Here is a 24,584-nt window from a genome sequence, read left to right as displayed (position 1 = left end):
TCATCACAAGCAGCTTGTACCTTGTGGTCATCAACACACATCACTGATTTTAAAATAGTGTCTAGGAAGGCCTGAAAGAAATCTTAGTCTGAGCTAAGATAAGGAAATGGAACTGAACGAAAGAATTATTTTCATAAATTAGTTTTCCATTTTCAAAAGACTGTATGGCATTGTGGTTGGAACCAGCTAAAAATGGAATTCATTTGACAGGCAGCCAGTAGCAGACAATTAGAGCTGTCAGTGGAACAGTCTAAACCCTCCTGAGATCACCAAGGGGTCGGAGTTGAACAGTTGGGGGGATTGCTAATAAAAAAGAGAGGTGCTTGGAGAGAGCATCCCTCCAGTTGTGGGTTCACCTGGGACTGCAGAAATAAGTGCATTCCAAAAAATTGAGGAGACTTGGACAAGATTCTGGCAAAGAACGGGTCAGCTTGATTACCTGGTCCAGAAATTGGGAGTGTGTCCAAGAATCTGAACGCCTGAGAACCTCTCTGCCTTCGCCATATTGCCCAGTGGCTTGAAGGCCAACAGTACAGCTGCAAACCTGCCTGGTAGGCTGGAAACTTAGTACAAAAATGGAACTTCTCATTAGCCCATTTCTCTATGAAGTCAGGAGAATTCAGGTGAAGGGAGGCGTGTGCATTCTCTCTGCATGGATTTTGAGGAGACTATTGTGGCATCTCTATTGCTTTATGGGATTTCCCAGAAGGAGCTGGTTGAATGCTGGCATCTTTGGGAAAGTTCTAATTACTGTGATCTGGAGAGAGGGGGGGGCTTTCTCTCATGGTGGCAAAAAGTTGAGAGGTATATCACCTCCCCGCTCCCCTGCCCCTGCCCCAAATCCTGGTAGCAGGAATTTGATGTAAGAGAAATACATAGTTACATGGAATCCAGAATCCAAGATAGTTCTACCAGAAAAAAAAAAAAAAAATCTCTAATGTTCTCTTTTCCTCAGGATGGCATGGATTGTGAGAAACTTTGCTCTTAAAGGGCAACAGGAAAAATAATGTATGTATATGTCCCAGCTTCATAAAAAACCTTTGTGTGCTCCCACCACCCAACCCCCCACTCCCTCTGTCATCCCAGCCTGGAGGAGAAGAGTAACAGTGCCTTCCTCCATGGCCAAAAAAGGAAATGAGTAGGCAGATGGGGAAGCTCTCACCCGAGGATAATACTCTCCGTGCCAGGCTAAGGCACAAACATGAGTGATGAGGGGCAGCCTGAAGCTCGGGCCAAGCAAAAGGCAAGTGATGTCAAGAAACGGAGTGAGGCTGAGGGCAGAGGGAGTGTGCATAGGGGACCCCATCGCCCAGCAGAATGACTGAAGATGCTGCCCGTGGATTTCACCCCAGACTGTTCCTCGGGGAACGCCTGCATTGAGACATCCCTCTGGCCCACATCTCTCGTGGAGATGTGATTGTGTGAAGCCAGAAGTTCATGTTTAAAGGTCTCGTCCTTGCCCTAGGGACCAGATGAGAATGGGGGGGTGGGCAATGGGGAAGGGGAACTCTACGACACTCCCTTGTCCCCTTGTTCTCCTGCCTGGGGCTCAAAAGCTTGTGTTTCTCTTTCTCTCAGCTTGGTTTCTCTCATCCGAGGCCAAGTAGTAACTACAGATGGAACTCCCCTGATTGGTGTGAACGTGTCTTTTGTCAAGTATCCAAAGTACGGCTACACCGTTACCCGCCAAGATGGCACGTAAGTAGCTTTATGGGGCTCCACTTACTTAGGATTGAGGCTGCAAAGAGACAGATGGTGCTGTTGGCTTGGAACTACGTGCCTCCCCCTTGTGGACTGGGGGGTGGTCAACCTCTCCAGGGCTGCCCACAGCAACGCTTTTTCCATGGCAGGTAAATGCTTTTCCGTGAGTGTGTGTGTGTGTGTGTGTGTGTGTGTGTGGCGGAGGCCAGAAGGAAGGGAGAGTAGCTCTTGGAACTTCACTCCTATTTTATTTTAAATCAAAGGCAGTGCAGGGTGACAAGGATCCACATGCCACAGTGTCCTGTGGTGAACCCCTTCTGCTTTCATCTGTGGCTTTAGGAGTTGTGTTATTTTTGCTCCTGTTTTGAGGGGGTGGGATGTAATCAGAGAAGCCTAATTAGATACATTTAGCTGTCACCCTGCGGTGTGAAGGAGGCAACCTTTCCCTATTATCCTCTGATTGAAAACCCGCACCCGTGCAGCCTCCACCAAGATGAAAGCTGTCGTTTCCTTAATCCGTTGGGCATGGACTTGAAATTTAAAGCAAAAGATAAAAAGAAGAAACGAAATCTGTGGGAAGGGGAAAACAACTCACCCACCCTAGCCTTAAAACACACACAGACACACTATTGTATTCTATTCCAGATGAAAGAGGAGACGGTTGATGTAAATCTGATGCAACACTTTTTCTATAAAACTGGAACCTGGAAAATCATAAACGTATCATGTGCTGTGAATCTTGCTTTTCTCTGGTGAAGAATCTGGGCTTTTTTTCTAATGTCCTAAGGTAGCCTTGCAGGTAGTTTCAAAAATCACCAGCCCACAGTAGCCCTGTCCTCCTATTTTCACCTGTGAAACCAAATATTCTCGGTATTCACTAGGTGCAGGCAATTCTAACTAGCTGAGAGCACTAGGACTGTGAAGGCGTACCATGCCGAGCTGCCTCGGTGCTTGTTCATTCTTAGAAGCCAGTGTTCTTGCCCTGTAAGTCCTGTGACGACACCAGAGGACATTTCTGAGTCCTCGGTCTGAGGTTTCTCACCACCGTATGCTCCCCGATCCCTCTCAGCTGCTTCCTGACTAATTATCGCCTAAATCCACTTCCCAGTTCATCTATCCAACCTCATGGATCGGTGATTCTTCAGCTTGTCCAGGTAGCAAAGCCCTGGAAGTCACAGGGTGTGTTTGGAAATGCTCCGAGGAATCCCGCAATCTGTTGTGTAGTGGTGTGTGCCACAGACATGGGTGGTTTGGTGCTGTCATCCCAACGAGGAACAATTTCACTTCAAAACATTTGACTCTCCTGTACCCTCTACAAAATCATCCCCGGGCGTCCCTGGTGGTGCAGTGGTTAAGAATCTGCCTGCCAATGCAGGGGACACGGGTTTGAGCCCTGGTCTGGGAAGATCCCACATGCCGCAGAGCAACTGACCCCATGCACCACAGCTACTGAAGCCCTTGTGCCTAGAGCCCGTGCTCCACAACAAAGAGAAGCCACCACAATGAGAAGCCCGCGCACCACAACCAAGAGTAGCCCCCGCTGGCCGCAACTAGAGAAAGCCCATGCGCAGCAACGAAGACACAATGCAGCCAAAAATAAATAAATTTAAAAAGAAAAAGCGTCCCCAGCAGCGTGCATGTCCCAAAATAAAATATAAACAAATTAATAGAATAAACGCTTCCACCATGATATTTACCTTAATATTCATATGTTCCATGTTCACTCATTTTACGTCTATTGAAAACCACTAAAAGTGTTACCAAAATTCAGTGAAGCCAGTGAGTCCGTATATTTTCATGGAGTTTTTACTGTGATCCAGGAACTCTGCCAGTTGCTGGGGATTCTGAAGTGTATACAAGGGAGTACCACTGCCCTCAAAGAGTTGAGATCCCGGCGGAGGAGTAAAGCACAAAATTGAGAGGCTTCTCTCCATTAACGTTCTTTTCCATTAATTGGGGAAGAACTACCTTTATTTTACTTTACTAGTAACACCCTTCCATCCAGCTCTGGAGGAAAACAGGAATATAGTTTAAGAACGATTGTCAAAAATAGCAGAAACCATTTCATCCAAATGCCAAATAAATTTGTGTTTTGGAAAAAAGTATCAGAAGCAAGGCAAAATGGATGAAGGGGTTTAAAAAGTCCACACTTCTAGTGATAAATAAGTCCTGGATGTATGTATAACATGGTGACTATAGTTACTATTACCACATTGTATATTTGAAAGTTGCTGAGACAGATCTTAAAAGTTTTTAGCACCAGAAAAAAAAATTGTAACTAAGTGTGGTGATGAATGGATTTATGGTGGTGATCATTTCACAGTATATACAAATAGTGAATTATGTTGTACACCTGAAACTAATATAATATTATATGTCAATTGTATCTCAAAAAACGTTAAGGTTCTGTGAAACCAACAGAAACAGTACAGGTTGATGAAAAGAAAGCTTTCAGGAGCTCCTCCCTGTGTCCTAGAATCCAATCATCGTAACTCCACTATGTAGTGAAGACTCCTATTAGCCTAGCACGATGCTAAATGCTTTACACCTGGGCAGGGGGGAGGAGGGGGACATACATTTTCCGTAAAGGGCCAGGTAGTATCTATTTTAGGCTTTGATGCCATATGGTTCCTGTTAAAACTACCAGGCTCTTCCACTGTAGGTCAGAAACAGCTGCAGAGGATAAGCCAATCAATGGGCGTGGCTGGGATTCCAATAAAACTTTTTACCAAAACAGGTCGTGGTAGCTCATGGGCCGAGTCGGCTGACCCCTACTTTGAATTCATCACAAAATTTCATCCTCTCAGCCACACCGGGACATTGGTATAATTATTCCCGTTTCACAGATGAAAAAACGGGGGCTGAGAGAGGGTTAGCAACTTGCCCACAGTCACACAACTAGTAAGTGGTAGAGTTTGGGTTCCCACAAAGCCCATGTTCTTCTCCTGCCTGCTCCGCCCCTCCCACTACTTTAAGCCTGGAGGTCAGAGCACCTACCTGGTCTGCAGGTGAGTTCACCCCTCTCAGTGAGCTCGCTTACCCCCTCTCCAGGTTTGACCTGATCGCCAATGGCGGCGCCTCCTTGACCCTGCACTTTGAGCGAGCCCCGTTCATGAGCCAGGAGCGTACCGTGTGGCTGCCGTGGAATAGCTTTTATGCCATGGACACTCTGGTGATGAAGACAGAGGAGAACTCCATCCCCAGCTGTGACCTCAGTGGCTTTGTCCGGCCGGATCCAATCATCATCTCCTCCCCGCTGTCCACCTTCTTCAGCGCTGCCCCTGGGCAGAATCCCATCGTGCCTGAGACCCAGGTAGGAGCACCGGGTACCAGGGTGGGACTCTCAATACTGCCCTGCCCCAAACTGGCTGGCTGACTTCCTCCCACCATCTCTCTCTGCCTGGATAAGCCAGAAACTAATATTAAGGGGGAGGGACAAAAAGTAAGAACGCAGTAGAATTTGTAGTCACTGGAGAGAAAACTGAATCTCTCCTGGACATTCCGGATGTTTCCAGACTTTAGCAGTCACTGGAGCTTTTAATAGAATAAAAACAATACACATATGTGCAACGCACCTGCAAATTGCTTTTTATTCCTGTTAGTCACAGAGATACATGATAAGAGGCGCTTTAATGATCTACATCAGTGTTACGACAGAGGGCATATTACATTATTGCCTCCCTGTTGCTTTATAGCAATTGTCGGTGGAAGTTGCAGGTTCATATAATTACAGCCTCTTGTGGCCTCCTTGCATGCAACTAGCAATAAAGCCTGCTGTTCTTATTTACATCTTTTGCCAACAGCGTGGTTTTAAAAAGAAACACAACAGTGACCAAGAATAATTATTAATCCAAAAATCATAACCTCAGCCACTTTGCTCCGTAGTGCAGGATAAAGTTTTGGTTGTTGCGGGGAGGGGGGAGGTTTTCTCTCTTCTCAGCCATGGAACGTGGTTCCCGCACTCCCCCGTAAGGCGTGATGCTTTGGTGGGGGTGGTAGCAGACAGGTAGCCTTGGGTTGCAAGCAGCCCAGCTGCCGGGGTGCCTTTGATGCAGTGTATCTACCTTGCGTTTCCTCTCCAGGTTCTTCATGAAGAAATTGAGCTCCCTGGTTCCAACGTGAAGCTTCGCTACCTGAGCTCCAGGACCGCAGGCTACAAGTCGCTGCTGAAGATCACCATGACCCAGTCCACGGTGCCCCTGAACCTCATCAAGGTTCATCTGATGGTAGCTGTAGAGGGGCACCTCTTCCAGAAGTCATTCCAGGCCTCTCCCAACCTGGCCTACACCTTCATCTGGGATAAGACGGATGCCTATGGCCAAAGGGTCTACGGACTCTCTGACGCTGTTGGTATGTTTCAGTTTCAACTCCTTATTGATTCTTGGATTTAGGCATGCATTAAATCAACCTGTATTTATTGAGTTCCTAGTATGTGCCAAGAACTATTCTAGTAGCCAGGGAGGCAGTGGTCCATAAGCAGACAAGCGTCCTCTTCCGTGGACTTCCTATTCTACTGAGGGATCGAAATAATAAACACAGCCTGGACAAGAAAATATCAGGCAGCGTTAGGTGCTAATATGAAAATTAAAATGTGTTGTATACTGGGGAAGAGGGGCAGCGGTGGGTGGGCGTTCAGGGAAGGTTCCTCAGCAGATGATGTTTAAACAGAGGCTTGAATGAAAAGGAGCCGTGTGAAAATCAGGAAAAGAGCATTCTTTTCCTGGCAGAAAAAGAGAAGAGGGAGGTGTTTTTGAAGGACAAACATAGGCCAGTGTGGCTGGAATGTAGTGGACAGGGAGACTATTTGAGATGGGGAGAGAGGTGGGCAGGGGCTCGATCATGTTCCAGAGAGAACACTCTCAGGTGGCACAGAACCAGAGAACCGGAAGACGGAGCTAGAGGGGGGCTGAAAGCCACATGCTGTGTTTCAGGCTTTGCCTCTGAGGGGATCACGTGATTTCCCACTTGGGAAAGACCAACGTAAGAGAAGGGTCGTATCGTTATCGGTCTTTGAAGAGTCGTGAGCTGTGGATTCATGTCAACCTACCCAGTATATTTTCTTACTTGTAGAAAGCTGTCTGGGATTCATTAAAATCCAGAATCCTGTATTTTCTTCACCAGTAGGCTTGTGGTTTTCAAGAACTGCAATAAGTTACCGTGGGACCAGAGGGAGAGGGTAAGCAAGTTGACTAAAGTCACAGCCCTAGCAGGCTACACATGCTCAGATTGCCCTTGCGGTCTGCTTCGCCAATGGGTGGAGTTAATAACTTAAAGACAGTAGTAAGTTACTGGAGTAACGAGTGCATTTAAATGTAAACAGTGGCTAATTTAATAAATATTATGTCAGGCTTTAGCCAATATCAAAATGATAGCCAACATCAAAAAGAAGACTGCATATCATAAAGCACCGCATGTACTCCAGCTCCTACCGTTATCAACACATCTTGTTTCCTCCTTACCTTCATCCACTCCTCCGCCTCCCATATTTTTCTGAAGCAAGTCCCAAACATCAGATCATTTCATCTGTAGTATATCAGAGTGTATCCTTAAAAAACACTTTAAAAGCATAACAACAATATCACAACAAAGAAACACAATAAGTTCTTAATATCGAATAGCCAGTCATTGTTCAATATTTCAATTGCCTCATCTGTAGCATAAAATAAAGTAGTACTTTATTTGTTTGACTCAGAATCCAAATAAGATCTACCTTTTGCAACAAATTTTTTGTTATTATACAGGTTTCAGGTTTACAGCATTATAATTCGACATCTGTATACACTACAAAGTAATCACCACCACAGCTGTAGTTAGTACCCATCACCATACAGCTGACCCCCTTCACCCATTTTGCCCACCCTCCAAACCCCTTTCCCTCTGGTAACCACTAATCTACTCTCTGTATCACTGAGTTTGTTTTTGTTTTATTTTGTTTGTTCATTTGTTTTTTAGATTCCACATATGGGTGAAATCATTCAGGATCTGTCTTTCTCCTTCTGACTTATTTCACTTAACATAATACCTTCAAGGCCCATCCACATTGTCACAACTGGCAGGCTTTCATTCTTTTCACAGCTGAGTAGTATTCGATTATATATACTGCAATTTCTTTTTTTTCTTTTAACATCTTTATTGGGGTATAATTGCTTTACAATGGTGTGTTAGTTTCTGCTTTATAACAAAGTGAATCAGTTATACATATGTTCCCATATCTCTTCCCTCTTGCATCTCCCTCACTCCCACCCTCCCTATCCCTCCCCTCCAGGAGGTCACAAAGCACCGAGCTGATCTCCCTGTGCTATGCGGCTGCTTCCCACTAGCTCTCTACCTTACGTTTGGTAGTGTATATATGTCCATGCCTCTCTCTCGCTTTGCCACAGCTCACCCTTCCCACCTCCCCATATCCATCCTCAAGTTTGTTCTCCAGTAGGTCTGTGTCTTTATTCCTGTCTTACCCCTAGGTTCTTCATGACATTTTTTTTTCTTAAATTCCATATATATGTGTTAGCATACGGTATTTGTCTTTCTCTTTTCTGACTTACTTCACTCTGTATGACACACTCTAGGTCTATCCACTTTTCAGAATAAAAGGGAGAAAAAGTACAGAGAAAGAATTAGTAGAAGTAGGAAGGAAGGAAGGAAGGAAGGAAGAATATTTCTGGTGTATCTGTGGGGAGGAAGGTGATCTCCGTGTCTTACTTTTCCGCCATCTTCCCCTCGTCCTCCCGCAATTTCTTTATTCATTCATCCATCAGTGGACAGTTAGGTTGTTTCCATATCTTAGCTATTGAAAATAATACTGCAGTGAACATAGAGGTGTATATATTTTTTGAATTAATGTTTTGGTGTCCTCTGGATATATACCAAGAAGGGAATAGCTGGGTTCTCTTAAATTTTTTTAATCTGTAGTTTTCCCTTTCATCACTAGCTCATTTTTCCCAGTTTTACTGAGAAATAATTGACTTACATCACTGTATAACTTTATGACATACAGCATGATAGTTGATTTACTTATATTGTGAAATGATTAGCACAATAGATTCAACTAGCATTCATCTTCTCATAAAGAAACAATAAAAAAGAAGAGAAAAAAGGAAAATTGTGATGAGAACTCATAGGATTTAGTCTTTCAACAACTTTCCTGTATATCATACAGCAGTGTTAACTCTAGTCATCATGTTGTACATTACATCCCTAGTACTTATTTATCTTGTATCTAGAAGTTTGTACCTTTCCACCACCTTCATCCAATTTCCCCTTTCCCCACTCTCTGCCTCTGGTAAACCTCAAGTTTGATATGTTTTTCTATGAGTTTGTTTTGTTTTTAGTTCCACGTATAAGTGAGATCATACAGTGTTTGTCTTTCTCTGTCTGACTTATTTCACTTAGCATAATGCCTTCAAGTTCCATCATGTTGTTGCAAATGGTAGGATTTCCCATTTTTTATGGCTCAGTAATATTTCATTGTGTGTGTGTGTATATATATATATATATATACACACACATATATACACACACATATGTATATTGTATGTATATGTATATATATGTATACATATGCATATATATATATATATATATATATATATATATATACACACACACACACACACACACATACTACAGTTTCTTTATTCATTCATCCATCATTGGACACTTACATTGTTTCCATATCTTGATTATGCTGCTATGAACATGGGAGTGCAAATATGTCTTTGACATAGTGTTTCCATTTCTTCAGATACATTCTCAGAAGTAGAATTGCTGGATCATATGGTACTTTAATTTTTAATTTTTCAGGAACCTCCATACTGTTTCCAGTCCCACCAACGTTGCACAGCGGTCCCCTTTTCTTCATATCCTCACCAGCATTTGTTATCCCTTGTCTTTTTGATGGCCATTCTAATAGGCATGAGGTGTTATCTCATTGTGCTTTTCGTTTGCATTTCCCTAATAACCAGTGATGTTCAGCATTTTTTCATGTATCTGTTAGCCTTTTGTGTGTTTTCTTTGGAGAAATGTCTATTCAGGTCCTTTGCCCATTTTTTAATTGGATTATTTGGGTTTTTTGCTATTGAGTTGTATGAGTTCTTTATGTGTTTTGGATATTAACTCCTTATCAGATCTACTATTTGCAAATATTTTTCCCATTATATAGGTTGTTTTTTCACTTTTATGGTTTCTTGTGCAGAAGCTTTTTTTTAGTTTGATGTAGTCCCACTTGCTTATTTTCCATTTTGTTACTTGTGCTTTAGGTGTCATAGCCAAAAACTCATTACCAAGACCCATGTCAAGGAGCTTTATTCCTGTTTCCTTATAGTTTCAGGTCTTACATTTAAGTATTTAATCCATTTTGGGTTAATTTTTGTAAGTGGTATACATATGGGTCCAGTTTCATTCTAGTACATGAGAATATGCAATTATCCTGGCACCATTTATGGAAAAGACTGTCTTCTTCCATTGAGTATTCTTGGCTGCTTTGTCAAATATTAGTTGACCATATATGCATGGGTTTATTTCTGGGCTGTCAGCTCTATTCCAATTGTCTCTTTGTCTGTTTCTATGCCAATACTATACTGTTTTGATGACTATGGCTTTATAATATAGCCTGAAACCAGGACGTATGATGCATCCTGCTTTTTTCTGCTTTCTCAGTATTGCTTTGGCTACTCGGAGTCTTTTGTGGTTCCATATAACTTTTAGGAGTGTTTTTTTTTCTACTTCCATAAAAAAAATGCTATTGGAATCTTAATAGGAATTACATTGAATCTATAAATGGCTTTTGGTAGTATTGACATTTTAACACTCTTAATTCTTCCAGTCCATGTACACAAGATACCTTCCATTTATTTGTGTTTTCTTTGATTTCTTTCAGTGTCTTGTAGTTTTCAGAGTAGAGATCTTTCACCTCCTTGATTAAATGTATTCCTAAGTATTTTTGATGCTATTATAAATGGGATTTATTTATTTTATTTCTTATTCAGAAAATTCATTGTTGGTGTATAGAAATGCTACTGGTTTTTGTATGTTAAGTTTGTATCCTGCGACTTTACTGAATTTACTGATTAAGTCTTAACATTTTTTTTTGAGTCTTTAGGATTTTCTATATATAAAATCATGCCATTGGCAAATAGGGACAATTTTACTGCTTCTTTTCCAGTTCTCATACATCTTATTTATTTTTCTTCCTGATTATTCCAGTTAGGACTTCTAATACTATGTTGACTAGGAGTGGTGAGAATGGGCACTCCTGTCTTGTTCCTGATCTTAGAGGAAAAGCTTTCAACAGTTTTCCATTGAGTATGATGTTAGCTGCGGGCTTGTCATATATGGCCTTTATTTTGTTGAGTTGGGTTTTTTCTATGCCTATATTGTTAAGAGTTTTTATCATGAATGGATGTTGAGTATTGTCCAATGCTTTTTCTGCATCTCTTGAGATAATCATATGATTTTTTTCTTTTATCCTATTAATTGGATTATCACATTGATTGATTTGCATATGTTGAACCATCCTTGCATTCCAGAGATAAATCCCACTGGATCATGGTGTATGCTCATTTTAATATGCTGCTGAATTTGATTTGCTAGTATTTTATTGAGAATTTTTGCATCTGTACTTATCAGGGATACTGACCTGTAGTTTTCTTTTCTGATAGTGTCCTTTTCTGGTTTTGGTATCAGGGTAATGCTGGCCTGGAAAATGAGGGTGGGAAAGTGTTCCCTCCTCTTTGATTTTTTGGAAGAGTTTGAGAAGGATTGGTGTTGATTCTGCTTAAAATGTTTGGGAAAATTCACCAGTGAAGCCATCTGGTCCTAAGCTTTTCTTCATTGGGAGATTTTTGATTACTGATTCCATCTCTTGACTAGCAGTTGGTCGTTCGGATTTTCTATTTCTTCCTGACTAGCAATTGGTCATTCAGATTTTCTATTTCTTCCTGATGCAGTTTTGGTAAGTTGTATGTCTTTAAGAATTTTTCCATTTCTTCTAGGTTGTCCAGTTTGTTGGTGTATAGTTATTCAGAGGAGCCTCTTATGATCCTTTGTATTTCTGTAGTATAAATTATTAAATAATGTGTCCTTATTCATTCATAATTTTATTTGGGTCCTCTCTGTTTTTTCCCTAGGTAGTCTAATTAAGGGTTTGTCACTTTTGTTTATCTTTTTAAAGAACCAACTCTTTGTTTGGTTAACCTTTTCTATTGTTTCTCTCTTTTCTATTTTATCTACTTATGCTGCAATATTGATTATTTCCTTTATTCTGCTAACTTCGGGCTCAGTTTGTTCTTCTTTTTCTAGTTCCTTAAGGCACAAAATTAGATTGTTTATTTGGGATCTTCCTTAATGTAGGTGCTTATTGCTATGAACTTCCCTCTTAGAACTGGCTTTTAATGCATCCCAGAAGTTCTGGCATTTGTGTTTCCACTTTAATTTGTCTCTTTTTATTTCCCCTTTAGTTTCTTCCTTAATCTATTGGTTATTCAGGAGAGTGTTTTTTAATTTCCATGTATTTTTTAATTTTCCAGTTTTCCTCTTGTTATTGAGTTCTAGTTTCATGGCATTGTGGTCAGAGAAGATATTTGGTATGATTTTAATCTTCCTGAATTTGCTAAGACTTGTTTTGTGGCCTAACATATGGTCTATCCTAGAAAATGTTCCACGTACACTTCTGCCACTGTTGGATAGAATGTTCTATGTATGTTTGTTAGGTCCATTGGGTCTATAGTGTTGTTGAAATCCTCTGTTTCCTTTATGACTTTCTGTCTGGATGATCTGTCCATTTTTGAGAGTGGGATATTCAAGTCCCCAACTTTATCCTATTATGGTTTATTTCTCCTTTTAGCTCTGCTAGTTTGTGCTTTATATATTTACATGCTCCACTGTTGGATGCATAAATATTTATAATTGTTATATCTTCTTGATGTATCTACCCCTTTACCATTATATAATGGCCTTCTTTGTCTCTTTTTAACACTTTTAGTTAAAGTCTATTTTGTCTGATATAAATATAGCTACCCCTGCTTTTTGGGGGAGATGGGATTACCATTTGCTTGAAAGTTTGCAATGCCTTTTTCCATCCCTCCATTCTCAGTCCATACGGGTCCTTATGGCTATAGTGAGTCTCCTATAGGCATCATAACATTGGCTATTGTTGGTTTTATTCGTTGAGCCATTTCATGTCTTTTGATTGGAGAATTTAATCTGTTTACGTTTAAACAAATTAATGATAGGGACTTAGTATTGTCATTTTATTCTTTGTTTTCTGGCCCTTTTGTGGTCTATTGTTCCTTCTTTCTTTTTCTGCTGTCTTTGGTATTAGTTACTTTGACTTTCTCTCATGTTCCTTTGTGTAATTACTATAGATTTTTACCTTTACTTACTATGAATCCAGACGAGTTCCACCTTGTGCAACTGGCTGATTTCTCTTCAATTATTATTATTTTTTTTTTTTTAGCGGTGCGTGGGCCTCTCACTGTTGAGGCCCCTCCCGCTGTGGAGCACAGGCTCCGGACGCGCAGGCTCAGCGGCCACGGCTCACGGGCCCAGCCGCTCTGTGGCATGTGGGATCTTCCCGGACCGGGGCACGAACCCGTGTCCCCTGCATCGGCAGGCGGACTCTCAACCACTGCACCACCAGGGAAACCCCTCTTCAATTATTTTAATCTATGGTTTCTCCTTCCATTTCAACCTCTTTTTTTAGGTTTTATGATTTATTTGTTGAAGAAACTGTATTGTTTGCCTGTAGCATTTCCCATAGTCTGGTTTGTTTTCTGATTGCACACCTGTGGCTGTTTAACATATTCCTCTGTCCTATATCTCCTATAAATTGATAGTTGGACCTTGAGGCTTTCTAGGTTCAAGTTTGATATTTTATCTATACCAACTTGTTTGAGGTTTAACTGACATACAATGTATACAACATAATGATTTGATATTTGTATATATTGCAAAATGATGACTACAGTAGATCTAGTTAACATCTGTCACCATACATAGTTACAAATTTTTTTTCTGGTGGTGAGAACTTTTAAGATCTACTCTCTTAGCAACTTTCGGATATACAGTACGGCATTACTAATTATAGTTACCATGTTGTATATCGCATCCCTGTGACTCATTTATTTTTTAACTGAAAGTTTGTATCTTTTGACTTTCTTCACCTGTTTGGTCCACCCAGCCCCTGCCTCTGGCAACCACCAGTCTGTTCCCTGTACAAGAGCTTGGCTTTTTGTTCTTTGCTTTGTTTGTTTTTATTTTTTTTTAATTCTGCTTATGATCATCTTTGTTTCATAAACACTTTAAAAACATTACTTAGATTTCTCCAAAATTTTTTTAAATTAATTAATTTATTTATTTTTGGCTGCGTTGGGTCTTCGTTGGTGCATGCGGGCTTTCTCTAGTTGTGGTGAGCGGGGGATACTCTTCATTGCAGTGCACAGGCTTCTCACTGTGGCAGCTTCTTTGTTGTGGAGCACGGGCTCTAGGCGCGCGGGCTTCAGTAGCTGTGGCTCACAGGCTCTAGAGCGCAGGCTCAGTAGTTGTGGTGTATGGGCTTAGTTGCTCTGTGGCATGTGAGATCTTCCCAGACCAGGGCTTGAACCCATGTTCCCTGAATTGGCAGGTGGATTCTTAGCCACTGTGCCACCAGGGAAGTCCCCAAAATTTACTGTTTATCACAATAAAACATTGAGGCATTTAGAGCAAATGATATTCCTATTTACACAGATTTTTAGGTCCACACATAGGTGAGATTATACAGTATTTGTCCTTCTTTATCTGACTTATGTCACTTAACATAATGCCCTCAAAGTCTATTCATGTTGTCACAAATGGCAAGATTTCATTCTTTTGTACGGCTGAATAATATTTCATTGATTGTGTATCACGTCATTTTTATCCATTCATCTGTCGATGGACACCTTGGTTGTTTCTATATCTTAGCTATTGTAAGTAATGCTGCAACAAATATAGGGGTGCATATATCTTTTCACTGTTGATGTTTTTGTTTCCTCCAGATAGATACCAAGAAGTGGAATTGCTGGGTCCTATGGTAGTTTTATTTTTAAGTTTTTGAGAAACCTCCATACTGTTTTCCATAATGGCTGCAACCAGTTTACATTCCCAACAGCAGTGCACAAGGGTTCCTTTTCTCCACATCCTCTTTTTGATGATAGCCATTCTGACAGGGGTGAGGTGATATCTCATCATAGGTTTGATTTGCATTTCCCTGAAGATTAGTGATGCTGAGCATCTTTTCACATACCATTGGCCTTGTGTATGTCTTCTTTGGATAGATGTCTATTCATTTCCTTTGCCCATTTTTTAATTGCGTTCTTTGGTTTTTGGCTGTCAAGTGGTATGAGTTCTTTATATACTTTGGATATTAGCCCCTTATCAGATATATGATTTGCAAATATTTTCTCTCATTCAGTAGGTTTCCTTATCATTTTATGAATGGTTTCATTTGCTGTGCAGAAGCTTTTTAGTTTGATGTAGTCCCACTTGTTCCTTTTTGCTTTAGTTCCCTTTGCTTTGGGTGTCAAATTCAAAATATCATTGCAATGACTGACATGAAGGAGCTTATTGCCTATGTTTTCTTCTAGGAGTTCTATGGTTTTAGGTCTTATATTCAACCTTTTAATCCATTTGAGTTCATTTTTGTGAGTGGCATAGAGTGGTACCATTTCTTTTTCTTTTTCTTTTTTTCACATGTGGCTGTCCAGCTTTCCCAACCCATTTATTGAAGAGAGTGTCCTTTGCCCATTGTATATTCTTGGCTCCTTTGTCATAAATTAATAGACTATGTATGCTTGGGTTTACTTCTGGACTCTCTAATCTACTCCATTGATCTTTGTGTCTGTTTTCATGCCAGCACCATACTGTTTTGGTTACTATAGCCATGTAATATAGTTTGAAATCTGAGCGTGTGTTGCCTCTAGCTTTGTTCTTCTTCTCAAGATAGCTTTGACAGTTCGGGGTTTTGTGGTTCCATACAGGTTTTAGGAGTGTTTTTTCTATTTCTGTGAAAAAACAGCAGCGGAATTTTGATAGGGATTACATTGAATCTGTACTTTGCTTTGGGTAGTATGGACATTTTAACAATATTAATTCTTCTAATCCATGAGCATAGAGTATCTTTCCATTTATCTGTGTCTTCTCCAGTTTCTTTCATCACTTTCTTGTCATTTTCAGTGTACAGGTCTTTCACCTCCTTGGTTAAATTTATTCCTAAGTATTTTATTCTTTGATTTTTTTTTTTAAGCAAGACAGCTTGATACATGGTTCTGTCTTCTTCTGTCTGGAGGTGACTAATGTCAGCCTGTCTATTCTTTTGTGATTTCAGCAGCACTGATGCTCATTGCCTAGATTCATTAGGTCATTAGGGATTGCAGAATGATATTTTAATTCTGTCATTGCTTCTTTATTATTTACTAGCTAGAATACTTTTATATAGACATACTTTCTCATTAACTACTTGGTTATTTGAGGTACAGTTCAATTAAGAAAGGAAGGATAAATGCTTGATTCTTTCCCTTTATTTACCAGTTTTCAACCTAATAAGTTGGCTCTCTCACATCCTCTACTGGTGGCAAATCAGTGTTTTTAAATACCATTATGAACTCACAGGATGAAATACCTCTAATATATCCATTGAAGTTATTATCTTTCCTCATAGTCAAATTGTCTCATCTTTGGTCAGTGGAAGCTTCTTCAAGCTGATTCCCAAATTCTTTTGACGTGGCCCTAGTAGATTGTATTTCCTTCCTTGCTATCTGGTGTGATCAAATCGCCTGGTCTTCTGTTGTTCATTTCTTGTTCCAGCCGTTTCTTCAAGGAACCCTGATTCCTGTTAATGAGAAATAATATTTCAAGGCCACAAACCAGGCACTAGCACTTCTCTTTGCTACTGAGCTGGTCATTGTTTCTTGGAATTTTCAGAGGACAAGCCAGTAAATACATGGGTTTTTTAAAAAGATAAAATGTACCTCTCCTTCATTTCAACACTCCTGTATCTCAGGATTTAAAAAAAGCTGTGGAGAATCCCCAAAGGTGACACACATAGTTAAGAATTTAATGTAGAAGGAACAGCCATAATAACAATGCCTCATGTTTCTAAAGCGGCGTTCCAATTAAAAATGTATGGCGTCTCGGCGTTTTGTCTCCTCTATCCTCACGACATCTCTCTGAGAAACTGAGGCTTCACTTGCTCTGTTTTACACACGGGGGAGATGGAGCCACGAGGAAGTGTGAGCTGGAACAGAATTGGAACTAAAATCCTTCTTCTCCCACCCCTCTCTCCTATTTGTCCATGTGGCAAATGCAGGATTTTTATAGTTTTTGGATTCTGTTCCCCACTGAATTGCCATATAATTGGCAGGCAGTGTCCCCATGCCTGCCTCACTTGGAACTCTCTGGAATCCTCAGTGAATGTACAAAGTGCCTCAGCTAACACAAGCTGTTGCCTCCAGAATCTCCTTATAAATGAGCCACAAAGCTTCCATAGGTCTTTCTCCTAGTGAGTGAAAATAAATAACACAAAATATAGCGAATGCAGGCCGTGAACAGGCTAAGGGAAACGGTCTCCTGTCCATCTCTAAAGGAGCGTTGTATTCAGTTTCTAAATGATTCATCTCTTCCCTCCCCATGGCTGGGGTCATTTTTGAAAACCAACTGTTCATTGGAAAGTTCTTTCTATCCCCACAGACTATTACTGTGTAAAGTTTCAAGGTTGAGTTCAGCTTGAAATTTGAATTTAATATTGTATGGAATCACAAGGAGAAAAGCAATCAGCCTGCCTCAAGTGAGTTTTTTGAGCTGAATCTGTATTACCGTGAGCACAAGTTTCTCATTCCTGCTGGAGGGCTCTGGAGTAATCAAGGAAACTCTCTCATCTCCCACTCTGCCCCACCCCCTTTTATCTTTCAGTGTCTGTCGGGTTTGAATATGAGACCTGCCCCAGTCTCATCCTGTGGGAGAAAAGGACAGCCCTCCTTCAGGGATTTGAGCTGGACCCTTCCAACCTCGGGGGCTGGTCCCTGGACAAACATCACATCCTCAACGTTAAAAGTGGTATGTGAGCACATTTCCTTTTCCCAAATACGGCCTAGTCTTGCCTCTGGAACCTTCTCTCCGGCCTTGACATTTAAGTGGTAGCCCCCTCCCCTTCCCGCAGCTCTTTTTCATCAAATGACCAAAATACTCGTAAATGTCAAGGAATGTGGAGCTGTTTTTTTCCAGACCACCCACCTTAGTGTACCTCACAGTTCTTCTTCAGTGATCTCTGCAAATGTTATCTTACCCCGTACCATGGCCTCGGGGTTTCCCTATTCTATGACAGCTCCCCAAAGTTGCCGTTTCCTACTGTTTCTCTTCCCTCTGTCACTTCCCGTCATCCTCAGTAAGCCTATAGAAGTGTCCTCCCCAGAGGGCTGCAATAACTGCCCCCATTTACTGCCCCTGCCCCAGGAATCCTACACAAGGGCACTGGGGAGAACCAGTTCCTGACCCAGCAGCCCGCCATCATCACCAGCATCATGGGCAACGGCCGCCGCCGGAGCATTTCCTGTCCCAGCTGCAACGGCCTTGCTGAAGGCAACAAGCTGCTAGCCCCAGTAGCTCTGGCTGTTGGAGTCGATGGGAGCCTCTTCGTTGGTGACTTCAATTACATCCGGCGCATCTTTCCCTCCCGAAACGTGACCAGCATCTTGGAGTTACGGTAAGTGACTGCACAGAAAACCTTCTCTTGCCCTATTGCTCCCCCTGCTACGAAACTTCCCTGGGTAAATGGTGGCCGCATGTGGGGTTCTTCAGAGAATACAGATTCTGTGTGACGGGCTGAGGTTTAAAACCTAGGCCTGGAATCAGATAAGGACTAGGGGAAATGCTTTGTGTATCTATAAAACACTGCCTGTGTATCTAGTACAGTTGTCGACACCTGCCTTACGGCAAAGGAGAAAGCCTTCAGTCGAGGTGCTGGGGGTGGGACCTGGGTAGCCGTATTGTATAAAACCTTCACACGTGAATCTGATACATACCAAATAGTGAAAGGACCACTCCTTGAAGCTGATGGTCCATTTCACGGGTTTCTAAAGTGGCACTTCTTAAAAATACAGATTCCTGGAGCCCACCCCCCGGAGGCACTGGTTCAGTAAGTCTAGAGAAGGGCCGAGGCATCTCTTCTCTTTGACAGGCTCTGTAGAAGATTCTGATGTACATCAAAGTTTAAGAACCTCTAACGTTCATTTATTAATTCAGGCATTTATATTGAGCACCTCTTGTGTGCTGGCTCACTATGAATTTTCTGGATATCTGTGCACATTTACTAGGATCTGACTTAGAAGTACTGCATAGGCCTTGCTAGGTAACTTCTGTCCACCCCTGGGAGATTCCTCCTGGCCATTGCTAGCTACTGAGTCTGAAGTCCAGGTCTCTGTGCTGGACCAAAGCTCTTTGAAACTCTCTTTTCAGGAAAGTGGATTCTAGGCCCTCAAACCTAGAGAGGGATCTGTAAGTAGAGGGAGAAATGCAGTCTATAAATAAGGGAGATAATTCATTCAACAAGGCAAATATATACTATGTGCAGAACTGTCTGGCGAAGGGAAAAAGAACCAAAACAAACAGAGGAACAAGCAAAGCCTCAGTTGTGTTTGTGGTCTGACAGGGAACTTCAAACTACATCATGTGGACAAATTAAAAATTTTTCAAGAAGCACTAAATGCCATAAGGAAACTCTAACGGGGTAAGAAATAGGAACCGTGGTGGTGGGAAGGAGGGAGAAAGAAGCTTCGTAAGATAAAGTAGTCAGAGAAACCCCTCATCCTAGGTGATATTTGAGGTGGGACCTGAATGATGAGATCAGCCACGTGAAGACCTGGGGAAGAGTATCCCAGGCAGAGAAAAGTTGTGCAAACGCTCTAACATCAACAAACAGCCTGCTTATTTAAGGGACTGATGGAAGTCCAGTATGGACTTCTGAGAGTGTCTCAGAGTGGGGCAGAGAGGTAGATAGGGGACCAGCGCTTCAGGGTCTGAATGACCATGTTGACGCGTGTGAATCGTATTCTGCTTTTAAATTGATTTTATTGAAGTATAGTTGATTCACTGTGTTGTGTTCATTTCTGCTGTACAGCAAAGTGATTCAGTTATACATACATATGCATTCTTTTTCATTTTCTTTTCCATTATGTAATGCACAGCCATTGGAATTTGGAAGTAGGAAGGGGGGTGGAGCTGACATGGTCTGATTTGCATTTTTTAAAGAGGACCCTGGCTATTGGGTGAAGAATGGACTGTTGGGGTGTAAGACTACAGTTGGGAGCTGTAGCAATTGTCCAGGATTTGGGGGATGGTGAGATGGACTAGGGTGGTAGCAGGGGAGATGGGGACCTTCCAACTGGGATAGATTTTCGAAGTAAATCTGATAGGAATTGTGTATATAGGGTGTAAAAAGAAATGAGGGGAAAAGAGAGAGAGAAGAGAAGAATCAAGGGAGATGCTGGGATTTTGACCTGAGCAGCCAAATGGGCGGTGGTGTTTTCTGAGGCAGCTTCAGCTGCCAAGTGAAGGACTTAGAAGAAGTCACAGGGTGCACCTACATTCTGTGTCTCTGAGGCCCCGCCTGGGGGAGAGATTAGTGCTCTGACCACCAGAAAGTGATGCTGAGTGTTTTGAGGAGCTGAGACCGTGCCGGGCACTGGGAGGGGAAAAAGGAGAGAAGAAAACCCAGCTTCCACCCAAGAAGGTTGCAGCCTCTGTGATCCAGGATGTGTTTACCAAGCATTAGGGTGGGTCAGGCCCGTGCTGGGCCCTGAGGGTCCAAAAGGGGATGAAACCCAGGCTCAAAGAGCACCCATTCGAGGGTGAGAGATGGGGACCTGGGCAAGAAAATGCAACTCAAGCTGACTGTTCTAGAAGAGCCAACAGCCAACCATCATGGAAACACAGAGGGGGAGGCCATGGGGTAGAGTAAGAGGGTGTAATCATTGAAAGGCGAACAGTGAGAGGAAGAAGGACGCAAAGTGGAAGAGGCTGGATAATCCTCAGGCCGTCAAAATGACAATCAGACAAGCCACCCTCCTAGAGCTCCCCAGCTAGGTCCCTTTCCTAACACGTTTACTTCCTTTTTTACCCTAGTAAAGCATCTTCTTCGTAGGCATCCTCTGGGCAGTGGAGAGCCGTGAAAGCAGGCAGGGAAGGGGGTGGAGCTGGCGCTGGGCTTTTCCATGAGGGCTGCATGATTTCATCTGGCATTTGTCACCCTCCACATCTGGCCACGGCTCCTTTGTCGCCTCTCTTCCCGCTCGGAGCCACATCAGCCCTTGCCTGCCCATCCCCGCCTCCACACCTTGACTCGCTCTACTTAAAATTCCTTCTCTACCTCGTCTCCCTCATCAGTTCCATCTTTAAGACTGGGCTCTTCCGTGAAGCCCAGTCTCCCCAGCAGAAATAATTCTCTCCCTCCCCTGGGCCACTTAACTCTAATTTTCCACAAAGGTGACACCATTGACTGCCTTGTTTTTTAGCTATTTCTGCAAGTCTGTAGGGCCCCAGGGTGTGAACTTCTGTAGAGCCGGCACCTTTGACATCTTTGCCCCTTGATGCCCAGAGCGGTGCCTGGCCCACAGGAGGGGGTCAAGACATGTTGCTTGGGTTAAAGGGGACGAAGACCAGCATCCACCGTTTGGTTGGAGTTTGTCCCTGATTCCACGTCTCTGAAGTTGCAGGGGCCACAACATCAATGGTACAAGCTAAGGGCCCACGTGGTGACATTGAGGACAGCTGCGGAGAAGTGTAACTGTCAATTTCCCTTCACGGCTGTGTGATTTTTTTTTTTTTTCCCCTTTTTAACCACCTTTGGACTCGCTCGTTTTATCGGCCAGGTATCCAGGTGATTAGAAGTTAAGCTTTAACAAGAACACTGGTTTGATTCCTCTTTTCTTCCCACTACCTACCGGAAAACAAAGGGATGTCAATCCCCTCTCTTCAAAACAGTAACCAGCAAAGGGCGGGGAGGTGGGGGGCCATGGGCGGGCAGGGAGAGACCTGTCGTGCTTCTGTCTTTTCTCCGTTGTGAGTTGGCAGCTGAACGATCCAGTTTTGGGAGTCGGTGCCCGTCCCTGTCTCACTTACCCAACCCAGAGCTGACCCTCTGAACCCGAATTTTATTTAAACGTTCACTCTCCTTCTTCCTTGCTTCTTCCTTTGCCTGACCAAAACACGCAGGGGCAGAGTTCTACGTGCTTGAAAAACTTCTGATGGTAGAAGGAGCCTTATTCCTAGGTAAACCGGTTATCACCTGGCAGCTCCAATTCCACTGGCATTCAAGACATTTTCAACACCCACCTCCCCAGAAAGCCTGATACCCCACCTCTAGGAGCCCATTTCCCTTCTCATAACTATCACCCTCTTCAGACGGTTCTTGGAAAACCCAGGCCCTGGGGAATAGAGTAAATCTGTCAGTCACTCACATCTTAGGGTGGACTTCAGTCAGCGGGAAAGCTTTCCTTTCTCCCCCCATTTGAGACTATCTCAAGACGTGAACCCCAGTGTGAGGCAGTAAATGATGACGGACGGGACAGTGTCGCTCTGCCTCTTCTTAACTTGGCCCCCTTTCCGTAAACATAAGAATCTCACACTTTCCTTCATGTTTGAAATTCTAATTTTCTTTTCATCTTCCCATTATAAAATTATATTATGATATGAACTGTGCTTTTTTTCCAACTAAAACACTTCCCCATGCTGAGATTCTGACGGAGGTATTGGGGTAGGTCAGCAGCATCATTGCACCAGGGAGGATGTTTAGGGGAGGGAATGGTCCAGCCCAAATGTGTGAGTGCTAGAGAGGGAAGAGAGGCAAGAAAACTGGGAGCCTAGGAAGGCGGGCAAGGGCAGCCGAAATTGAAAGTAAGCTTCCCCAAAGGCCAGCTTTGCCTGAGAGTACAGCTCCAACAGACCCTGCTTAATGCCAACGTAGAACATTAGGGAGGAGAATGAGATTGTAGTCAGAGAGGAATGCTTCCTCTGTGAGGTCAGGGTATAAACATGGAGGTCAGGAAACAAACTATAACACAGCACCTACCCAGAGTAACAATGACAACAATATTTCCATAAAATTTTGGACAGTTCTTGGCACTGTGTTCAAAGCTCTTTCACCAAGGAGGTACCCAGGTTTCATGGGGCCTGAATCTTATGCAATTTTGGAATGAAACGGACTATTATTTAGGATAAGAAAAGAAACCAAAACAAATTGCAAATTTTGAAAGTCTGACAGTTAGTGCAAACATCACAAAATCCAGACAAATAACCTAAAATTTGTTGTTAATTAACTATTACACTTCCACGATATATGACTTCTCCATTGAGCACGCCACTTTCTGTAATAATGCTAGGTGAGTTGGCACAATAGGGCCGGAGGATTCCTGAAAGCCGTGAGTACCAGAATGGCCAGCAACCATCTAAAAGATGGTAGAAGGACCATGTATGAGCTGCGTAAGCACATCCGCCTAAAACTGAACTATATGTATCTCAACTCACTTCTCTTGAGTTAGAACTAAAACATACAAACAAAAACTGTGGCCGCTCCAACTCCACCCTGTTCTGTGGCACAGAGGGATAGAATTGGAATGAAAAGAGACAACAGTCTCATCTTATTGCAGCTTTGTGATTCTGAGCAGAACGTGAGGGATTGGAACTCATCCAAGGCAGGGTCTGGCAGCGCTAAGGGAAGCAGCGTATTCCTTCCTCCACTCAAGAACCCATTTTTCCAGCCCTTAATCTCTCCAGGGCTCTCTACTAAGAATCAGCCGTATGGAGATGAGTCAGTCATGTCCAGATTTACTTACTCACTTCTGTTCACGATGAAGCTAGGAAGACAGGCGCACACACATAAATCACAAGACAGCCTGCTGAGAGCTCCCTGAGACGAGCGGAGAAGGCCTGGGGAGACCCTGAAGGCTTTGCAGGGGAGTCATTGAGACTCCACAGTGTGAAGAGCTAATCCATCTCAATTCTCGAATCTGAGACAGCACTTTTTCCTCAAGGCGTTGGTTTCTTTGAAGCCATGGACGCAAAGCCTAGGCCTGTCCCTTGTAAGTAGGGCACCTATGCTCTTCTGTTGGGTTGGCCCAAAAGTTCGTTTGGTTTTAAGAAAAATAAAAGACCTTTTTCATTTTCACCAAGGACTTTATCGAACAAAGGATTCGTGAACTGAACGAACATTGTGGCCAACCCAATACACAGACTGACTCACCGGTGCTCTTATTTGGGTTTGTTGCCTGCTAAACACCCACTCTGCTAATGGCCTCGGTCTGGAATAGCGGTGACCTCAGCCTTTCTCCAAAGTTCAGATCTACATGATCATTTGGACTCTGCGGTCTCAGTGACTTAGTCACCCCTGCCTTCTCCTTCCCCCAACACAGGTATTATATTAATCAACTTAAAGCAGATGTTCTTAGCAAAGAAGTAGGTCGGGTCTGCAGACCCAAATCCCAACCAGTCTTTTCACAAAATCTTGACTAAAAAAAAAGTGGAACTGATATTGCAATAATTAAGAGCCAAATATGACTACCACTGGCGGCAGATAACATTTCCCTTTCATTAAGCAATATAAAATAGATGCGAGAATTCCTGGCTGCCACCCTGACACACCAGGCTTTGCAGAATGAACCTTAAATTGCACTATGTCAGTCAGAGCTCAAGAGTTATCAGCATCATTTAATTAACTTTTTTTTAATGTAAAAACTAACATGTTGGAATAAAATATAAAAATGTAATCCCTGTGCAAACCCAGCACTAATGATGGCCCCCGGCAGAGACCCGAGCCGCACCCAGGCAGGAATCAGGGCATTAAACCCTCTTTGTTCCTTCCCTGAAGCCTCCTCCCTTAG

At 42.6% G+C, this 24,584-nt stretch overlaps 1 protein-coding gene across 1 annotated transcript in view; it reads left to right on the top strand.

Moving 5' to 3' along the window:
* Positions 1-24,584, top strand: part of TENM2 (teneurin transmembrane protein 2) — a 979,370-nt gene that overhangs the window by 884,112 nt on the left and 70,674 nt on the right. The window contains exons 15-19 of the mRNA XM_024753416.1: positions 1,579-1,698; positions 4,753-5,014; positions 5,784-6,051; positions 17,626-17,769; positions 18,166-18,415. Coding sequence (XP_024609184.1) covers positions 1,579-1,698; positions 4,753-5,014; positions 5,784-6,051; positions 17,626-17,769; positions 18,166-18,415 — 1,044 coding nt within the window. The remainder of the gene's footprint in view (positions 1-1,578; positions 1,699-4,752; positions 5,015-5,783; positions 6,052-17,625; positions 17,770-18,165; positions 18,416-24,584) is intronic.

Source organism: Neophocaena asiaeorientalis, unplaced genomic scaffold, assembly GCF_003031525.2.
Source record: "Neophocaena asiaeorientalis asiaeorientalis breed wild unplaced genomic scaffold, Neophocaena_asiaeorientalis_V1.1 scaffold268, whole genome shotgun sequence".
Classification (NCBI taxonomy): domain Eukaryota; kingdom Metazoa; phylum Chordata; class Mammalia; order Artiodactyla; family Phocoenidae; genus Neophocaena; species Neophocaena asiaeorientalis.
Note: the sequence above shows the minus strand (reverse complement) of the source record. Positions and strands in the feature narration are given on the sequence as shown.